This window comes from Xiphias gladius, chromosome 18 (genome assembly GCF_016859285.1).
Source record: "Xiphias gladius isolate SHS-SW01 ecotype Sanya breed wild chromosome 18, ASM1685928v1, whole genome shotgun sequence".
NCBI lineage: Eukaryota > Metazoa > Chordata > Actinopteri > Istiophoriformes > Xiphiidae > Xiphias > Xiphias gladius.
In genome coordinates this window covers 200,281-222,349 of record NC_053417.1, presented here as the reverse complement: position 1 = coordinate 222,349, position 22,069 = coordinate 200,281, and the positions used below count along the sequence as shown (strand labels likewise).

Below are 22,069 nucleotides of genomic sequence, written 5' to 3'. Positions count from 1 at the left end.
TGGAGGAAGAAAGAGAGTGAGAATTTTCTTTTCATTAACTCAGTAGTAATGAATTTCCTAAATTTTTATTTGTTTTAAGGAGAGGATTAACAGCTGCCAGTGCCCAGTGAGGCACATGCAGCATCTCTCTAGCAGCCACGCATGTGAATATGTAAATATGTAAATACTGTAAATAGTCAGTTTTTTTTTTAATATAATAAATATTTGGTTTGAAAAAGAAAAGCTGTTGAAATAATCATTTTTTCATTTGCACACATCCCATGAAGCTTGATATGTAGTATGAAGTCATTATTCAGTACCATTTTATCTCAGTCCCTCTAACATTTGGTAAACGTACTGTGACCGACAACACTTCTACTCAAAAAACAATATTACAAAATTTCATTTTAGACATTTATTATACATTTATCTACTATTTTATTCATATATTTCATTACTTTTTGAACCTCAGACTTTGGTAAACCCATTTCAAACACCAAAACAATTCATCCACATGAGTAAAGGTGTGTTTTTAGAAAATATTAGAAGAATTTCAAAAATCTGACTTCCATTTTTTCAGCTTTACGGCCAAATTATCTCTTTACACTGTGCTGTAGGACAAATTCATTTTAGATAGAGATGAGATTTTTCAGCAAATTTTGATATAAATTACTTGGGTATCATGTTATATGCAAGTACCTTTTTTAAAAGGTGAATTGTAAAAATCGAGGAAATGCTCTTAGACCTCAGAGGGTTAAAGGAAGAGTAAGTGATTCTGGAAAAAAACTGTTGATATTCAAACTCAACAGCGAAAAAAAATACACCCCTCCCTTCAGTGCTCCTTCAGAAGTGTCACCCCCCCAAATTTGTAGATGCGCATTACCAAGGCAACAACACAATGGCGGAATCCAGAGCGTTTTATACTGTGTGGCATTAGATACTCTTTCTCATAGCTGAAGCAAAACAAACCTTAAAAAATAAAACATCATCAGACAAACAAAATGGAGACAAATACAGCATCCAAAACACAACAGCGTAAAAACTAGCAAGAGTTAGTTGTTTTAAGTTGATTTTACAGAACTACGATGACAGAGGACCGTATGTTTGTAGCTAAACTAACAAAGAAGGTAACTTTACCTGTCATAGCATTTCAAATTATGCAACCATCCAAATAATCCCACTGTGCTTGCAAACTTCTTTTTTTAGGTCTTCATGGCTATAAAATCCCTTCGTATGTTTACGGACATAGGGCAAACAATGAGAAAGCAAACTGTGGCTACAGTGACACCGCTACTTGCTTGCTAACTAAGCAGTTGGGATTAGCTATCACAAACAGTAGCAAATAGGAAAAAACAATACTGACCTATTGACTTTGTGAAACATAGCAAAACTAATGTTTTATACACCTGTCAAGCAGAAACGGAGCAACCTCCGCATTTGCCTTCATTCCTTTAAACTCTTGGAGGTCTCTCCACCGTATTTGGTCTGGCCATTCGGACTACCGGGACAGATTCTGGTGGCCCATCAAGTGGGCCGCCGGATCAGTGGTGAAGTGGACCATTAAAAAAAAAATAAATAAATAAATCCATGAAGTTTTTACTGGCCCCAGCCCTATCAGTCTCTTTACTGGCCCTCTCTTTGTGCCTGTCATTCGGGATGTGGGCTTGTCCCAGCAGATAAGTCTAGGGCTGAATTTCTTTCCCAGTCTGACCGTGCAGTTTCCACCGCTGGAAAGCCTCTCCGATCGATGTTAACGCGGGTCGTCCCCCTCGCCTGATTGTAGCCCTTCATTTTCAACTTATGTTCCTCAGAACTTCTCCTCTTAGGCTGTTTCTCTTAGGCCATTTCTCCTTCTCTGTTGTGTAGCACGTTAGCATGCGCTGGAATTACCATTGTTTATATCCCAGTTACAGACCCAGGGCTGTGTTGGAATGCCAGATTTGTTTTCAGCGCACAGAACAGACAGTTAGTCTGATAGGCAGTGTTTCAGCCTGGTATTAAGTTAATCTTTAAAGGTACCCTTTGGAGTTTTTGACCACCAGTGGAAAATAATGTCTGTTGCCATTTTTCTTTATTGAAGTGCTTTGTGACATTTTGCTCTTGTCAGGTGCTATAACTTACTATAACTTACTCCACTGATCAACAGTTGGTAGTGGTAACATGCACATCAATGCACCAACAATGGGAAGGAGGAAGAAGCTAGCACACTTGGATATAAACAGTCCAGCTTTCAAATTATTTAAAGAATTGTCTCTGCAAATGTCTTATGAGGAAGGAAAAACATTCAGCACTTTGGTTAGACCTCAAGGATACACACTGTGTTTTGATGGGAGACACGAGAAAACATGTAAGATGTGAGAGAAGTCCAAAGGGCACCTATAAGTGTAACTTATTTTGCAGCGTGTCTCTTTTCACATATCTGCTGGCTTGTTCATCTGGCACGGATGGCATTATAAGAACAGACATTGGTAATGAGAATAATGCTACACCTAGCACAAATTTTGACATACAGAAGTCTTCTGAATGCCAAATATGATGCAGTTTCTTAACATACTGCCAGGCTAATAAAAGGCTGTCTATTGAAACTTGGAAGTATGACAGGATTGACTGACTTCTGTCTGATTACTTTCGCATGTTAGATACTTACAAAAATGATGAGCTGGACCCGGCTACCACAGAGGAGCAAGTCCAGGAGGTCCGGGGTTACCTCGCCAAGGTAGCAGGGATCGGAGAAGTGCTCGCCCGCAGGCATATGAAGGTGGTCTTCTTTGGGAGGTATGTATATCTGTTTCTTACCCTCTCTCTCTAGTTTTAGGACTTCCTTCATCTATATTTAATCAAAAATTCTTCATTTTTTGACACCTTTGTTTTTTCATTTTTAAATTTAATTTTGTGTAGCCATTAAAAATGAAACTGAAACTACAGGATTAAACATCAACCAAAAGTAAAACTGTGGAGAGATTGTAGGTTAAATGGGCTGAGGCACTGCTGACAGACTTGTCATTTGTTTTATAGGACCAGTAACGGGAAGAGCTCAGTCATCAATGCCATGTTATGTGATAAGGTGCTGCCGTCTGGAATAGGACACACCACCAACTGCTTCCTGAGAGTGGAGGGCACTGATGGCAACGAAGCCTTCCTCCTCACTGAAGGTTCTGAGGAGAGAAAGAACATAGAGGTCAGCAGAATTCACTGAGTGCCTTTACATGCATACAGGTATGCTGTGGAGATTTCCTCCATTTCAAAACACCATGTCTCCAGTCTCCACAACTCCAGTCTGTGGAAGTAGATGGATGGTCTTGCAGTGAATGTAAACTCAGCCGATGGTGATGTTGTGTGTGTTGACAGACGGTGAACCAGCTGGCCCACGCTCTCCACCAGGATGAGGACCTAGATGCTGGCAGCCTGGTCTGTGTCATGTGGCCGAAAGCCAAGTGTGCTCTGCTCAGGGATGATCTGGTGTTGGTGGACAGGTCAGACACAAGTTAACACTATTTATTCAACAAATTAAATTTTATCACCTGTTTGTCACATGAGCTATTTTTGAGGCAAAAGGCAGAATGTTGAATGTAAAACAAATGATTCCTATTAAGCTGGTATATGTATGTTATTAGTGTACTCTTACTATGCTTACACTATAATTGTGTGATAAAGGTTGTAAAACTACAAATTGTAATGTAATTATATGTTTGACATTTACTAATAAGTTAAAATTTACAGTAGTAGTAATATCACATGGTTACGGACATTGATCTCTCTATACTTTATATGACAGGAATTTAGCAAATGTATCTTCTTCATTGCATTAAAAGTTGTTCCTCCTAGGGTTTTTAAAGATAAGTCAAACCCTTTTTTAACAAGTCTAAGGTGGGGATCCTGCATGTACTGGTAACCATGATTAAAGTGTTAAGACTGAATTGAAAAACACAGATACCCCTTTGTTTGTGAATATTTTTATTTCAGTTTTCTCTCACCCAAAAGCTGCCAAGCTCACTTGCCAAGGACTGCAGCTGACTTATTCTACATCCCGTTTTCCCCTCTAGCCCAGGTATCGATGTTACCACAGAGCTGGACAGCTGGATCGACAAGTTCTGCCTTGATGCTGATGTGTTTGTTCTGGTGGCAAACTCTGAGTCCACACTTATGCAGACGGTGAGACATGATAGCTGTGCATTCTATTCTAAAAGGAATTTGCATGTTTAATATGAGCAGTTGGTCTGTGAAGAATCAGATGTTTGAGATGGAAGCTCTAATTTTTTAAATGTATGTTTAGTTGATGCGTTTTAAAACAGTTTTAAATTATGTCTTTCTACAGGAGAAGTCCTTCTTTCACAAGGTCAATGAGCGACTCTCTAGTCCAAACATTTTCATCCTCAACAACCGCTGGGATGCCTCAGCCTCTGAACCTGAATACATGGAGGAGGTCAGTAAACTCAGGAAACACAGACAATATAGTTGAAACATAGACTTGGGCAGGAATGAAAACCACTGGTATATTGCTTTTGCACCACCATACACTGTGTGCAGCTTAATGCTACAGGTAATAATAGGGATGTGTAAATGAAGTACTTTTATGTCACATCTTGATATTCATAGGTATCTATGAATCAAGATCAGATTTTATAGGTACGAGTGCCCTCACAGATGATGGACCTTTTTAAGTGTTTATTGATACCCAGAAAGAGCAAAGCCTGTGAAACCAACTACAGTGTGAGGTTGTTCAATATTAACAAGGCAAATAAATCTGATTGACAGTTTACTCAAAAAGAATGTTCAAGTAGTCTGACTATATAGACAGGTTTCCAAGTCAAAACGACTAAGAGTTTATCAGGAGATCAACATGAAAAGTTGTTGTAATGGCCAAAACGACTTGAATCTAAAAAGTAATGAGTGAAAAATGTTCATTATCCCAGGTGGGATATGTCACTGTTAGCTCTCACATCAGAAATAGCTATTAGCTCTATTGATATGGTCAGAGATCTCGAGATGGGTTTGCCTGAAACCTCAGGAATTAACACTAGTTTTAAGGTAAGATAGTTCACACTGTTATTGTGTTTTCATGGCTGTTGAATGAATATATCTAATGTTTACCAGGTGTCTGACGTGCATTTAGAGTTTAGGTTTTGGAATTGGTGACAGCTGATAAAGGAGCAGACTGATGGCTTTGAATGGAAAACGTGTCACGTTAAGTATATAATTTTCTAGAGAAAAAAATTAAACAGGTGTGCGGTCTCTTTTCACGATCCTCTATGTCTAATCAGTAATACTGATTAAATCCTGTTTTTCTCAGGAGTGAAGCTCTGCCTGTTTACACTGCAGTCCTCTGCGTGATGGTAGCTTCTTTACTTTTAACCTGTGCTGTCAGTTGTTTTAGGACACACAATGGTTATTTCTCACTACTTGAGGAGGTAAACTTTGTGTTAGCCTTGTTTAGCATTGACAGATGTCAAGGTGGCATGTGGTTTTAAAAAAAAAGGTTTTGCAGGATTCTGTGCTTCTATATTTTTAGGGGCACTGGTGCCCCAAAATGAAAAACATTAGGGGCACAACCGAAAATTTAAGGGCACAGTTATTTTTATGCCTCCATGCCTGTGTCAGCTATGGCCAGAGGCATTATGTTCTCGGGTTGTAAGCCCATCTGTGTGTCCGTCTCATTGTCGTGAACGCGATATCTCTGGAATTGATATTTGGCACAAATGTTCACTTGGACTCAAGGATGAACTGATTAGATTTTGGTAGTCAAAGTTCAAGGTTACTGTGATCTCACAAAACACTTTTTTGGCCATAACTCAACACAAATGTCTAATAGGATAAAATGATGAGGTAATGGCATTTTATATCCAAAAGGTTAGTGTCACTGTGACATCATAATTTTCTGCAAAACAATTTTCTTTTCATTATTCAACGCCAGGATCATGCCATATGAAAAGAAAAGGAGATTGTGTCCATATTTCCCATTTGCTCGGATACTGAATTGGTGACACTAATTTTGGGTGTCCACCTTGAAACTGTGGTGATTGATAGATCTTAATTTCCTTAAAACACTTCACTATATATATTATGAGTCTGGACAGACTGACTTTAGTCATGGAAAAACGATACATAATATCTTAAATCAAACGTGGTCCGTGTTCAAGGGTTGTCCAAACATGGTATGTTCCAAGTATGGTGAAGTGTTGATGAAGGCTGTAGGATAGGGTGTCAAAAGTATGTCAAGCAAGAAATTCAAAATGGCGTAAAAAATCTTATGGCGCAATTGGGTGTATCAATCACCCAGTTGTCACAGTGACGCTGACCTTTTGGATTGTACTGAATCTCTTCAGTATCATCCACTGAATCCATAGATATCAGAATTTTTTTTCTACGTGTAATGGTTGGAAGATATTAGCCAAAAATTTTGTAATATTTGTTAGGTCACTTCTCACCACATAGTGGCTCTATCGCTACCATTTTTAAGCATGTGAAACACTGAAGTATGCGTCACCAAGTTTCAGTATAGTAGCCTTTATAGGATTTGAGATATTTATCATGTTTCATCATGCTTAGCTTATTCCCTATAGAAAACCATTCAATGAAATTCATCAAAAATCAACCCTTATAGATATCTGCACCAAAAGTAATAGCACATATCTCCTGAACATGCTTAACATTTTAGCTTTGGAACCATGTTTATAACTGCAAGTGTGTGTGACTAATAGCAAGTCAAAAAAAACATATGAAAGATAATGGAAAGATGTAGTAGTGACAATAACTAGTCCTGCAGGCAGGTATTCACGGGGTCCAAACCCTCTGTGCAATTCGCACCTGGCAGGTTATTTTTAAGCTTTGTGTAAAAGCGCCATCTAGTGGGCAATATGCATCAAATTTTGACCAGAACCTTGGTGTGGCAATGAAAACTACAGGGCCAAGTTTCGTGAGGAGTGATTGATGGCAAGATATGCTACACCTCCTGTTTTGACCGCAACCTATAGGAAGTTGTTCCTTAATAACTTTGGCATTTTTCGAATTATCAAAATTCCCTTAATAAATTTTGAACATGCGAGTCATTAGACTCCATCTGTAAATTTTTGTGCAGATTACAGCCACAGCCTTGGAGGAGTTTGAATCAGTAGAGCCTGCATATTTCGCATTTTAGCCCAAAAAAATTATAGGCTGAAATGAGCACGGCCTATACCATGGGATTCAGCCAAAATTAGGGAACATATGCATGTAAGGTTTTTGAATTTGCGATGTACTTTGTACTGGCCGAACTGTGCTCACCTTGATTATAGCGCTGTCTGCTGATGGACATATGTAATTTTTGGTGTCTGACATATGTGGAACACTCTATACCTCCCCTGAAAATTTGATTGGTTTAAATTTTACAGTGTATACTGCAGTACCACTTTTACCAGCGGACAAATTAATTTTGTACAGAACCTCAGTGTGGTACGGCAAACTACTGACCCAAGTTTTGTGTTAATCCGACAGACCTATGTAAAGATATGACATCACTTCCTTTGTATGAGTACAAGTTTTTCCTTTATAACTTTAGCATTTTCTGGAGTATCAAAACTATTTTAATAACTTGTGATCATGAAAGCACATAAATGATCTGTGCAAAGCATTATGCAAATCGCACTTACAGCCTAAGGGTAGTTTTGCAAAGTAATTTTAGCATTATTCATCGTTTTGCAACAAAAGCTCCACCTAGTGGCCAATTGGTGCCAAATTTCCCACAGAGCCTCAGAAGGGCATGATAATTTAGTGGATCAAGTTTCGTGTTAATAGGAGTGATTGTTGCTAAGACATGCAACACTTCCTGTTTTTACTGCAAACTATAGAAAGTTGTTCCTTTTATAACTTCGCATTTTTTGGATTATCAGAATTCTTTTAATAACTTTTTATCACGAGAGTAAATAGATTGTATGTGCAAAGCTTCATGCAGATCACACCCAAAGCCTAGGAGGAGTGTGAAAAAGTAAGTTTTGCAAAATGGGCGTTGCCTGTATGACAAGATTCAGCAAAATTCGGGGAACATATGCACGTAAGGTTTTCGAATATGCTATGTGGGAGTTACTGGCCAAAATGCGCATGTGTGCACTGTTCCATTCCTCCCCTGAAAATTTCACTTACATACCGTAGTGTAGTGTGTATTTCACCATCGGTAGAACAAACAAACAAACTAAAAAAAACTAAACTTGCAGGCACACGGGCACAATGCAAGTCTCAGATTGAGATCAGTACAGACATTGGAAAACATTTCAACAATTCTGGAATGTTTCTGATGGGTATTCAGCTGAATTCAGGGAATGCGTGCATGAAAGGTTTCTGATGTGGAATGTAAAATGTGGGAGTTTCTGGCCAAAACGCCGTTTCCTTGATTATAACGCCACCTGGTGGTGGACAGGCGTCCACCATTGTATGCCTTCCCGGAAAATTTTAATAGCGTAAATTTTAATGTATGCTGGAGTACCACAGGGGAAAAAAAAAAATCTGAGCGAATACAGTAGAGCTCCCAACACCGATGGTACTGGGAGCCACACTGCATTTGGGGCTTGGACCCCTAATAATTGAAGCAGTGGGTGTTGAGCAGGATCATGGGGGCAGTAGGTGGTCTGCAGTCACCGATCCAAACTCTGCAGCTCCGGAGGCAGAAACCCCTGTTAACAGGAGGAGAGAGGAGAGAGCCGAGTACTCACGGAACTATAGAAGAGAGAAGTCAAGGTAGTAACGAGCATTGATGGGATATGAATGTGTACAGATGGAGAAGCCTACTGTTATAATGTGGAGAGGTTGTCTGCCCTCCGGACCCAACCTGGAAGATGCTTCCACAGTAGAGGAGCCTGATAGCTGAAGGCTTTGTCTCCCATTATACTTTTTGAAATTCTAGGAACCACGATTAAGCTTGCATTCTGGAAGCACAGTGTTCTCTTGGGGTAATAGGGTACCATGAGGTCTTTTAAAGTAAGAAGGCTTTGTCGGTGAGGAGAGTGATTTTAAATTCTGTTCTGGATTTTACAGGTAGCCAATGCAGAGAAGCTAGCACAGGAGAAATATGATCTCTGCCTAGTTCCTGTCAGTACTCATGCTGCAGCATTCTGGCTCAACTGGAGGATCTTTAGAGATTTGTTGGGGCACCCTGATAATAAGGAATTACAATAATCAAACCTAGAAGTAACAAATGCATAAACTAATTTTCTCTGCATCTTTTTGAGACAAGATGTGCCTGATTTTCACAATGTTGCATATCCTGATCAAAGAAAACTCTCACAGTGGTGCTGGAGGCCAGGGCAATGTCATCTAGATTAAGTGTAATTTAGATAATGTGTTTCTGAGGTATTTAGGGTCAAGTATAATAACTTCCGTTTTGTCTGAGTTTAGTAGCAAAAAATTGCTGGTCATCCAGTTCAAGGCATGCTTGAAGTTTAGCCAACCCGTTTTTTATCTGGCTTCACTGCCAAATACAATTGGATATCATCTGCATAACAGTGGGCGTTTGTGGAGTTTTTCCTGACAACATTGCCTCAAGCAAGCATACAATTAGGTCCATAAGTATTTGGGCAGTGACACAATTTTCATGGCCATTAAAAAATATTCAATTTCCTTGCCTCAAGAAGCTCTTCGGTTGGTTTCGCAGTATGTTTTGGGTCATTACCATCCTGTACTGTGCAGCACCATCCTATCAGTTTTGCAGCATTTTGCTGGTACAAGTTAATCTCAGTTTTGCCTGTCCAGTGAATCTTGTTCTGGTCAAACTGGGCAGGCTTTTTTAGATGGTTTCTGGCAAGTCTAATCTGGCCTTTCTGTTCTTGTCGTTTACACCTTGTGGTAAACGCTCTGTATTTACATACATGAAGGATAACTTTAGCTAATGAGTCGCCTACCTCCTTGAGAGTTTTCTTGACCTCGCTAAATGTTTTGAAGGGGTTTTTCTTCACCAAGGAAAGAATTCTGTTAACATCCACCTTAGTTGTCTTCCATGGTCTTCAGGCCTTTTGGTGTTACTGAGCTCACCAGTTCATTCCTTCTTTTTAAGAATGTACCATATTGTTGATTTGGCCACTTTAAAGTTTCTGCCATCTGATAGATTTGTTTTGTTTTTTCAGCCTAATGATGGCCTGTTTTTTCAGCCTAATGATGGCCTCCTTCATTTTCATCAACACCTCATTAAAATGCATATTGAGAGTGTCCATGAACAGCTACGAAATGCAAATTCATCACTTGGAATCAACTCCAGACCTTTTTATCTGCTTAATTTGACGTGAAATAACGAAGGAACAGGCCACAACTGACCCAGAAACGGATTAACTGTCAATTGTCCAATTAATTTTGAGCCTTTTGTTAAACCCCCTTGAATTAAAGCTGAAAGTCTACACTTCAGTCACATCTTGATGGCTTTGTTTCAAATCCATTGTGGATTGTAGGATTCAGGAATTACCATAACCAAATAATATCCATGATGGTAAGCTAAAGACAGACAGAAGACTCTTCAGGAAAGAAACAAAGTATTATTAGCTTTCCTATCTAGAATCTGGTCGGTACTGTCTATCTCAGCTTTTAATGCAGGGCCCTGATGGCCAATCTGCGACACATGTCGACCGAATGGAGGAGAGAATCAGACTTTTTAAACTGTTGACTGCTTCAGGAGAAGGTTACTCCTACTGTGAACTATTAAAATGAATGAAAGGTTAGTGCAGGTATGTTCAGAACTGCTGAGGTTAACATTATTAACTAAATAAGTCTTTAAATGGACCAAACCGTGATGAGAAGTTACCTGTATATGTGAAATGTAGTCTGGTTGTTTGGATGGATTGGATTCGTGCAGTCGGAATCTGGATGATTCTTTTATTTCTGAGTCTAAAGTTTCTGCTTTACTTAGTTGGTACAATCAGTGATTTAGCAGAAGTGGTGATATGGTTACAAGAAACACTCACTAGTGTTTTAGGTTGCTAGATAAAATGTGTGAGACAAAAACATTTTAAGCATTCATAATCTGGTGTGTCAGTTTAGGACAGGTGGCATAAGGCCCAACCAATTAGTCAAAGTGAAATACGTTTATGTTTGAGCTGACAGTACCTCAGAAAAGAGGTTCATACCCTAAAATTTGATGATTCAATCCATCATTGGAGGAGCACCTAGTTTGAACCACATGTTGTCTGTTAAAACATGGGACTTTTCCTTCACAGCACACCAAACAACACAGGAAAACAGCATAGGTTTAAAGTTTTCTAGAAAAAAATGTCTTCTCAATATAACATACCTTTAAACCTACATATGATAAAAATAGGGAGAAATGTGAAGGAAACCAGCAGAACCAGCGTCATGTACCGTAACCCTCATTTCTGTTGACTCTGCTACTCTCAGGTTTGGTGCTGAATTATAGTGTGGTCAGCTAAAGTATTCCTGAGCTAAACTAGACAATGCCATTGTTTATTCTGCTGTCCTTGTGGGGTTTATACCCTTACTGCATTATTTGTTGCAAACCATATTCATTAAAGTGTGCTGTTCCTGTGTCAGGTTCGTAGGCAGCATATGGACCGCTGCACCAATTTCCTGGTGGATGAGCTGGCTGTGGTGGACCGAACCCAGGCCAGTGACCGCATCTTCTTCGTCTCTGCCAAGGAAGTACTCCAGGCTCGAGTGCAGAAAGCTCAAGGAATGCCTGAAGCAGGTGAATATGGTAGTCGGTGTGGAATCATTAATCATGAAAACCTGGAAAATTGTTTACCAGGGCTGGAAAAGTTTTGGAATGTGAAATCACAAAAGGTTTAGTAAAATTGTTTAAAAAAATATACATATTTTACATACATATTTTAATGCTGTTTAGTGAATAGTTGCCTTAAACATGACCTGTATTAAATCATGCAACGCTAAAGTAGACAAATGAATACTGAAGTAATATGAACACAGGTGCATTAGCTCACAGTAGTATGTTGTTTTGTCTGGAGTCACTTGCATTCTAAATCGCAGGCTACATACCTTAGCCTTGAAAAGACCATATGTATAAATGTGGATTGTATGGAAAAATATTTGACATTTGGAACATGGAGAGGCAGCACTGTGAAAGTGTGTGTGTGTGTGTCTGTGTATATATATATGTGTATATGTATATATGTATGTGTGTATGTATATATATATATATATATAATATAATTAATGAATTTTTGATCAGAATATGGCATATGTATTAGGAATAATTTAAAACAATCAAACTTACTTCTAATGCAATGAACTGTGTTTCATTGTGATGTATTACATCAGACCAAACAATCCAAATGTGTGTGTGTTTGTGTGTGTGTGTGTGTGTGTGTGTGTGTGTGTGTGTGTGTGTGTGTGTGTGTGTGTTTGAGAGTATGTGTGTGTTTTTGTTCGGATTTTTGTATGAAACGTAGTGATATGCATTCGTGTATAGTGGTCCTGGACAGGTTAGTGCATGGAATATGGCATATGGCATGTGTGGGGGATCCATGGAAAAAAACGTAGTGTAACTATTATTGTGACAGTTTATATATGGTGTAGCACCGGTATCGTTATAATAATAATATAATAATATATTATATTAATAGTAATATAAGTACAGTAATATTATATATAATACAATAATATATAATATAATAGTAACTACTATATTAATTAATATTTAGTTTGTAAAGCAATGAGGAGTGAGGGCAGACTGGTCCAGGGGACAGGTGAACCAGTGGGAGACAGTCAGGACGGGCCAGCAGAAGAACCCCCCCGTCATTATTATTTTTATAATTTTAATTTTTTTGGTAGAAACATATTTATTTAATCAAACTTTGGTATCGAAAAAGTATCGTTTTGGTCTCAGGTATCATACCAGTATCATATCGGTATGAGTTTTGAAAAGTTTCAAACAATACCCAAGACCCAGCCCTTCACTGAAACCGGGTTTGTACAGTATTACATTTTGTTTTCCTGTTCCAGGTGGAGCTCTTGCAGAGGGATTTCAAGCCAGAATGCTGGAGTTCCAGAACTTTGAGAGGCGGTTCGAGGTAAGATCCTCATCCATGTAACAGCTAGGAGTAAGATTTAAATGGGTTTTAATGGGTCAGAGATTTGAATACTCAGATACAGTTATGAATGAAGTCATCAGTTATGCTTACTTCCCTAGTCTTACTGGGTATCCGTTTTATTTATCATTGTGACTGGAATGATAAAGCTGTCATCACCACATCAAACACTTCCATCAGTATCTATATTTAATTTTTAAGAATCACTCACACACATTTATGGAAGTACGCTAGCAGATTTCCCCTGCTTTCAATATTTGTGCTAAGCTAGTTAAAAAACAAATTTTGCGCCTTTCTCTGCACTGGACACACAGCGATGACTTGGCTAAGATGTCAAACAAGCATTATCCCCAAAAGTTAGTGTTCGATTCAAAAATAACTGTTACCTAGTGCTGTTTGTAGGAGTGTATCTCACAGTCAGCAGTGAAGACCAAGTTTGAGCAGCACACAGTGAGGGCCAAGCAGATCTCTGAGGCCCTGCGCCATATTATGGATTCCGTACATATTGCTGCACAAGAGCAGAGGTGAGTCAAGAATTAAAAATATGGACTGAGACTGTATGTGAACCAAAGACTAATAAACAAATTTGTATAACACAATGTGTGTTTGTGTGTTGGGGTGTTTAGGGCCTATTGCCTTGAAACCAAGGAGGACCGTCAGGACCGATTGGAGTTTATAGATAAGCAGCTGGACCTGTTGACTATGGACTGTAAAGCCAAGATCAAGAAGATTACTGAGGAGGTGGAGAGACAGGTGAATCCCAACATGACATTATAAAACACAGTGCATTCGAAAAGTATTCAGACCCCTTAATTTTTTTCACATTCTGTTATGTTGCAAAGCGAAAACAGAATTTAAGGATTTTTTGCAAATTTGTTAGATAGGAAAAACTGAGATATCACATTAACATAAGGAATACATAGTACATAATTCCAGAAGGACAACCGATTCCAAGCATCATGTCTGGTTTTTCTAGACCTGATGCTTGAAATTGAGGTTAAACAGTTAAATCTTGGTTTCATCAGACCAGACAATTTTGTTTCTCAGTCTGTAGGTGTTTTTTTGCAAACTCTAAGCGGCTTTCATTTGTCTTTCACTGAGGAGAGGATTTCATCTAGCCACTCTGCCATAAAGCCCAGATTGGTGGAGTGCTGCAGTGATGGTTGTCCTCATGGAAGTCTCTCCCATCTCCACAGAGGGTCTATTGAGCTCAGCCAGAGAGACCATCGGGTTCACCTCTTTTACCAAGGTCCTTCTCCCTCGATGCTCAGTTTGGCCGGGCAGCTAGCTCTAGGAAGAGTCCAGGTTGTTCCAAACTTCTTCCGTTGAAGAATTATGGAGAGGCGACTGTGCTCTTAGGAACCTTCAGTGCAGCTGAAATTTATTTGTAGCCTTCCCCAGATCTGTGCCTCGACACAAGCTTGTCTCTTAGCTCTGCAGGCAGTCCAATCAGGTTGCAGAAACATCTCAAAGATGTTCAAAAGAAATGGGAGGTATCTGAACTAAATTTCAAGTTTCATATCAAAAAGTGTGAATACTTATTTCAATGATATTTCAGTGATATTTCACTTTTTCGTCTTTAATAAATTTTAAAGTTCTAAAATTCTGTTTTGTCTTTGTCTTTTTGGGGTACTATGTGTAGATTGATTGGGGGGGGGTCCTTTTATTTTAGCATGAGGCTGTAACATAACAAAATGAGAAAAAATTGAAGGGGTCTGAATACTTTCAAAATGTCCTGTACTGTACACCCATGCACGTTCGATTATATGCAGCCTGGAGAAGCATAACTGTGGCTCAAGTATGATGAATGCACTGTACCTGCCTTCTCAGCAGCTGCAGGGAAACAGCTGGGCTTTAAGCTCTCCCCTGACTCTTAGTGATCACAAATCCTGGTGATTTGTGATCACTTTTTGATGGAATTATGGGATCTAATTATTTTCTCACTTATCATATAAAATTCAAAACTAACCCGTTCAAAAAACTCTCAATTTCAAGTCTATTTTCAAGTTCAACATGTTTCACGAAACATGCAGTTGCTAATTGTCCTGGGTCCTTCGGATTATAACAGAGGGAAAATTGAGGGGGAGGAAGTTTTCACTTTACTCTTTGCTCCTGTTCAGGTATCTAATGCCATGGCAGAGGAGATCAGGAAGCTTCATGTGCTGGTGGATGACTTTCACATGGACTTCCACCCATCAACAGTGGTGCTCAAGGTCTACAAGAATGTGAGTTTAACATACACATTCAACAGAATTCTTTGTCTTTAATGTGAACTTCACTGGGCCGGCCAGAATGGAGCCCAACAACATTTGGCATATTCAGTGAACATCAGAGAAATGTGCACAAGCATTTTATCTCTCTTTACCCACCACTTTTTTGCTGGCCATTCAGATGTGTTTTGTTTAGACTGGTGTGTTCATAGCTGCCATACCTTCCATACTTATAGGCAAGTTGACTTGTGGACAGATGCTTGCTAAAAGCATGTCAGATCTGGGTATTGCATATCAATAGCCAATTAGCCAAAAGGTAACTGTAGAGTAGGGGGGCAAAAGAGACGAGGATAAAAATCGGACTTCAACATTATACTTTGTTAGCATGCAGGTCACCCTAACATCAGCCATAATAGAAAAAACAGAATTCTAGCAGTTGCAAGATGGCTAAGCAGCTATAGTTTTCAGGTGATTTGCTGAGCTTGTTGTAGATTTGTGACATGCTTGTTTCCTTTTGAATATCTGGCACTCAACTTTTTGAGTATCCTCTTTGCAAATTTGGAAGTTACTCTAGACACTTGACTTTTTTTGACAACTTGGTAGCGTAGTTGTAACTTGTAAGCCCGTCATGTGTCACTGACCCAGTGTCAGTGCTGGTAATTTTAGATAAGTGTGATGCACAAAACTGTCTCTAAGATTAAATGTCCTGGTCTGTGAATAAACAATAATAATTAATGTTGATGCATAATGAATAATGCTGGATTTCTATTTCTATTTCTTTAAAAACTAAAAAAAAAAGTGTAATTTAAGAGCAGTCCAGACTGTGTCATGATGTACTCAATCAATTAGGCAATCTCATTTGATGGGTACACAGGCAAAAAATGCAGATACTGCCTAAGCTTTTCTATAACATATCTGACGAGTAAAAGTACAGGCCAGTTAACATGAGGTCAGACTAACCTGCATAAACATTTCTCCTTTCACTTTAAAAAAGCCCAAAGTCTAATAGCTGGAAACCTGAACCAGACAGAGGCACCAAGTCTAGATGTTTAGTATTTTTGATATAAAGCACTTGGCTCCATGGATGACGAAAGTAGTTGATCCACTGTCATGATTATTCATTTTTGCATTCATTCACTTCACTCTGTGACAGTTACTATGTATGGCCATATTAGTAGGCATAGCAATGCTGATAGGTCACACTCATTTAGAGTCATTGGGCCAAATCCAAGAACCACAGATTAGTTCTTATGTGGCACGTCAAGTGATTGTGTGGCATTCGCCAATTTTATCATACTTCGAGTTTTTCTTTGGAACGAACAAAATTCATGAGTGATCCAGACCTGTCATATGAGTCATGTACAGACTGCTCACCACATGGCTATTACACGTACCTTAATCTGAATGAGTTTAAATATCATACAGAAATTAATAGAATAAAATGTACGACAAAAAAAAAACTTCATGTAAAATTAATATTATATTCACCATATCAAAATCATCATAGCTGTTTTTAGATTTTATATTTTCACTTCCCTTTTTTGCACAGCATCTTACAGTTGTTAGCAAAATTCTCCACCTCAGTCTTTCTGCAGGTGTCTGTCCAGTATCCTCTTTTTCACCGGCAGTGTAACATTACTTTTCATAGGCTGTAATATCATCCTGTCTAATATCTGACTGTCACATGACTGCTTCTCATATTAGTCATGGAGTACTTTGGTTTATATATTTAGCCTTTAAGTTAATGTCAGACTATTCCCTCTTTACAGTGCATTCAGAAAGTATTTGGATCCCTTCACTTTTTTCACATTTTGTTGTATTGCAGCCTTATGCTAAAATCATTTAAATTCGTTTTTTTCCTCATCAATCTACACTCAGTACCCCATAATGACAAAGTGAAAACAGAATTTTAGAAATTTTTGTAAATTTGTTAAAAAGGAAAAACTGAAATATCACATTGACATAAGTATTCAGACCCTTTACTCAGTACTAAGTGGAAGCATCTTTGGCAGTGATTACAGCCTGGAGTCTTCTTGAGTATGACGCGACAAGTTCAACACACCTGGATTTGAGGATTTTCTGCCATTCTTCCTTGCGGATGTATTGGTGAGCAGCCATTTTTACGTCTCTCCAGAGATGTTCGATTGGGTTCAAGCCACTCAAGGACATCCACAGAGTTGTCCCTAAGCCACTCCAGCATTGGCTTCCTGCCAACATTGTCCTGTTGGAAGGTGGACCTTCGGCTCAGTCTGAGGTCCTGAGTGCCCTGGACCAAGTTTTCATTAAGGATATCCCTGTACTTTGCTCTATTCAGCTTTCCCTCAACCCTGGCTAGTCTCCCAGTCCCTGCTGCTGAAAACACCCCCACAGAATGATGCTGTCTCTGACCTCTGTGGGTAATTCTTTCAATCTCATGGCTTGATTTTTGCTCTGATATGCATTGTCACCTGTGAGACCTTATATAGACAGGTGTGTACCTTTCCAAATCATATCCAATCAGTTGAATCAAGGTGTAGAAACATCTCAAAGATGATCAAGAGAAATGGGAGGCACCTGATCTAAATATCTAAGTTTAATTACTAATGAGAGTGAGATATTTCAGTTTTTCATTTTTAAATTTGCAAAAATCTCTAAAATTCTGTTCTCGCTTTGCCATTATACGGTATCGAATGTAGATTGATGAGGGAAAAAATGAATTAAAACAGTTTTAGCATAAGGCTTCAAGGAGTCAATTATTACTCAGAATATGAAAGAGGGAGAGTGAAGAGACTTATCAGTAAGAAGCATATTCTTAGCCGGGATGCCTTGATGGAGTAGGAGTTAAGGTTCCAGTCTGGTTTGGGTCCTTTGTAACATGTCACTACTCCCCTCTCTTCCCTCATTTCTTGTTATATTCATTGTTAACATTCTAATAAAGGCATAAGATGTAAGTCAAATTTGTCATACAGTACTGTGCAAAAGTTTTAGGCACTTGAAATGTTTAGATTCTTATCCATCACACAATACCATCAGGGAGGCATCTGATCGGTCCCAAATTCATTCTGCAGCATAACAACAAGCCCAAACATACAGCCAGGGTCATAAACAACTATCTTCAGAGACGACAAGAGCATGGAGTCCTCTAACAGATTGTCTGGCCCCACTGAGCCCTGATCCCAACATCATGAAGTCAGTCTGGGATTATTTGAAGACACAGAAGACATTGAGACAGCCTAAATCCACGGAAGACCTGTGGAAAGTTCTCCAAGATGCTGGGAACAACCTACCTGCCAAGTATCTTGAAAACATTAATTGATAAATAAAATTGATTGATAAATACAAACTATTCACAACATTATTTTTGAAAGCATCTTCACTTTACTTTTAGTGCCTATAACTTTTGCACAGTACCTTATTCACATATTTACCTTTGACCCACACGGTACATGCTGTCAGGTTTGGGTGATGGTAGGCAGAAATGTAGATTTCATTTAGTCTGTAGTCGACATCCTATGTTTTTCTGGCTCAGTGGTCAAGCAGATCCGACAGCAGTAGTGTGGATGTAAGTATAAGGAACCTAAGCAGCAGCAGCAGCTGTTTTTTTTTTTGTTGTTTTTTTTTCCTTGTCTGTCCGTTCTTAAAATATCTTTTTTTCTAGGAGCTTCATCGGCACATAGAAGAGGGTCTGGGCAAAAACATGTCAGAGAGGTGCTCCACCTCTATCACTAGTGCCCTGCAGACCACACAGACGGACATGATCGGTAACACTCCTGATTTTTACACCTGAGATTTCTGACCACAGATACCCTGTCTATGGCTGTCACTGGACAGGCTCCAATGTGCTTTGATGAGCTTAAATTTACTACGAGCATAATACTTCTGGCCACATGCATGTTACACTATTTACTATAACTGTAGTTTGCATGTGTATATGTGTAGAAATGATTAATAACTTATGCATTTGTGAGCTATATTATGTTTTTCTCATGTAGAAACGTACAGTAAGGTATATAGTACATAGTACATAGTATAATAGTATTTGGACAGTGACACAATTTCTGTCATTTGTCATTTTTCCGCTTTACATCCCCACAATGGATTTGAAACAAAGCAATCACAGAAATGACAGAAGTGTAGACTCTCAACTTCAATTCAAGGGGTTTACGAAAATATCGCATTAACTGTTAAGGAATTACAGCCATTTTTATACATAGTCCCTCATTATCTGAGCAGATAGTATAACCCTATACACTTCAGAATTCATCCTGCTACTTCTATCAGCAGTCACATCATCAATAAACACCAGTGACCCAGTTCCATTGTTAGCCATACATGCCCATGCCATAACACTGCCTCCACCATGTTTTGAAAGTTGATGGGGTATGCTTTGGATAATAAGCTGTTCCTTTCCTTCTGCATACTCTTCTCATTCATCCTGGTATAAGTTCATCTTGGTTTCATCTCTTCAAAGAATCTTGTTCCACAACTGGGCAGGCTTTTTTAGATTGTTTCTGGCAAAGTGTAATCTGGCCTTTCTGTTCTTGTGTGTTACCAGTGGTATGCACCTTGTAGTAAACCCTCCGTATTTACATTCATGAAGGCGTCTCTTGATTGTAGGCTTTTACAATGATACGCTTACCTCCTCTAGAAGGTGTACAGAGACAAAATTACAAAAATTGTCACTGTCCAAATACTTATATAACTAACTGTATGTAGCCCAACTGTGTCCCTAGGTGGGATTCCAACTACCCGTTTTCATGCAAATTTTCAATTTCTGCATACAAAAACCTTAGTGGGATTGCAGGAAATGGAAAAAAATACTCAATATCAAAGTGCAATGAAAACAGACTTATTGAAAAAATCGTGATGTACACAAAGCCTATAACCTGAATGTCCACCGAAGCTTTTTGCTCCACTGAAAAGACTAAATACAGGGTAGACTTTGGATTCCAAGACTCAGGAGCGGGTACATTAGTCACATAACCAACCAACACATAGGTCATGACTATACAGCCTGTCTGCATCATGCTTGTGATTTGCTTCATAGTATTCTTGCTGTTTCGGTTACATTGCTAGACTTTGCTTACTTTGCTCCTGAATGACAAAAGTTTCTATACTGATAAGTCCAGTCTACTTTATGTACTGTATACTGCACTGCATATGAGTTCTCCAGCCAGAATAAGTTTGGGAATTTGATGAAATTAGTTTGATTGAGAGAGAAGGGGGGGGGGGGGGGGTTGATTTTTCTACTCTTTATTTAAGTAAACTGTATTTACAATATTTGAATGAGTGAAAAAGAAAACAATTTAAACTCAATTAAAAAAATTGGAAGGAAAAATAATTATTTACTAAACCAATAATTTTCCAAACACAAGCCTCCCTTCTTTCAAAGAAAACAGACAGAAAACAGAAAATCTCATCCATACACCAGACACACTCAGACGTCTCTAAATAATTCATCATACTATAGTAGTTATAATCAATGTTTAACCTAGTTATGCCTCCATACTGACGACAGCCGTGGCCGGAGGCATTATGTTTTCTGGTTGTTCATCCATCCGTCCGTCCCATTCTCTACTCGATATCCCAGGAATGCCTTGAGGGAATTTATTCAAATTTGGTACAAACGTCCACTTGGACTGAACGATAAACTGATTAGATTTTGGTGGTCAAAGGTCAAAGTCACTGTGACCTCACGTGCGTCCCATTCTTGTGAACGGGATATATCAGGAATGTCTTGAGAAAATTTCTTGAAATTTAGCACAATCACATGGACTCAAGGATGAAATTAATAGATTTTGGTTGTTCACAGTGTATCTTCTATGTACTCTCATGATCAAAAGTTATTAAGGGTTTTGATACTCCAATGCAAAAGTTAGAAGGGAAAGACTTGTACTCATACAAAGGAAGTGATGTCGTATCTTTATATAGGTCTGTCCGATTAACATTAAACTTAGGCCATTAGTTTGCCATGCCACACTGAGGTTCTTTACAAAATTATCGGTCTTTGTCTGTTATTTTAACCAGCAGTTTGTGCGTATTTTTTCCTACTAAGTCACACAGACTTATAGGTACCAACACACCATGTTCTAAAAGAGAGCCAGAACAGTCTTTAAAATCAGGAGACAAGCTCTCTACGGTAAAGGGGATCTGAATTGTTAGTCTTTAAAAGACCTTCAGAATAAGACACAATGATGGAACGTTTATTGATGCAACCTGATCCCTCCAGACTCTCAGCATTTTAATGATTAGTCTCACTGAAAAGATGGCAGAGGAGAGAGCAGCAACATTGTATGTTTGGTCCACACAGGTCCACCACATCTCCCAGTGTAGTGATGTTTGCTGCAAGGAACTTTTCTAGAACAGAAGGTCCCATAGTAACCCACAGTACAGCTCACATTAAAATGTGTTCCATACTTGACAGGTTCTTTTAAAATCCAGAAAAGTGAGTTAAAATTGTGCAGTATCTTTTATTAGAAGTCCTCAGATTTAAAAAACAAAAACAAAAAAAAAGACTGATAAAGTCTTAGAAAACACCCTAGTCTGTGATTCCTCAGGTCCATAAAAACAAGGTTAAAAACAAGGATTCCCCTAGTCCAAGTCCTCAGCACTGATCTAGAACAGTGCAGGCTGTGGGCCTCCATGCCAGGACTGCAGAGCCGGCCAGCAGTCTCTGTATGGACTGGGGCTGGAAAACAGTTCTCCTACTGGTCAGATTGGATGAGTCCCTGAGAACCTTATACTTTGGGTAAAAACAGGACACTTTATGGAACCCCCTTGTAGCCAGTCCCAGAAAAAGTTCAGAATCACTGCCTGGAATTTAGCCAGCAGGGTCACCACAGGACAAACGGTGCCACAACATAGAACTCATTAAATTATTAATAATTA

At 38.8% G+C, this 22,069-nt stretch overlaps 1 protein-coding gene across 3 annotated transcripts in view; it reads left to right on the top strand.

The window, feature by feature from the left end:
• The window catches only part of mfn2 (mitofusin 2), a 40,424-nt gene that overhangs the window by 4,620 nt on the left and 13,735 nt on the right, over positions 1 to 22,069 (top strand). For 2 of the 3 annotated variants that reach the window (XM_040151820.1, XM_040151819.1), the window contains exons 3-13: positions 2,619 to 2,754; positions 2,995 to 3,157; positions 3,328 to 3,452; positions 4,023 to 4,131; positions 4,295 to 4,402; positions 11,479 to 11,632; positions 12,907 to 12,974; positions 13,395 to 13,516; positions 13,619 to 13,745; positions 15,113 to 15,217; positions 18,840 to 18,942. In XM_040151820.1, the coding sequence (XP_040007754.1) occupies positions 2,619 to 2,754; positions 2,995 to 3,157; positions 3,328 to 3,452; positions 4,023 to 4,131; positions 4,295 to 4,402; positions 11,479 to 11,632; positions 12,907 to 12,974; positions 13,395 to 13,516; positions 13,619 to 13,745; positions 15,113 to 15,217; positions 18,840 to 18,942 (1,320 nt within the window). The remainder of the gene's footprint in view (positions 1 to 2,618; positions 2,755 to 2,994; positions 3,158 to 3,327; positions 3,453 to 4,022; positions 4,132 to 4,294; positions 4,403 to 11,478; positions 11,633 to 12,906; positions 12,975 to 13,394; positions 13,517 to 13,618; positions 13,746 to 15,112; positions 15,218 to 18,839; positions 18,943 to 22,069) is intronic. The other variant, XM_040151821.1, reaches the window with a different exon arrangement.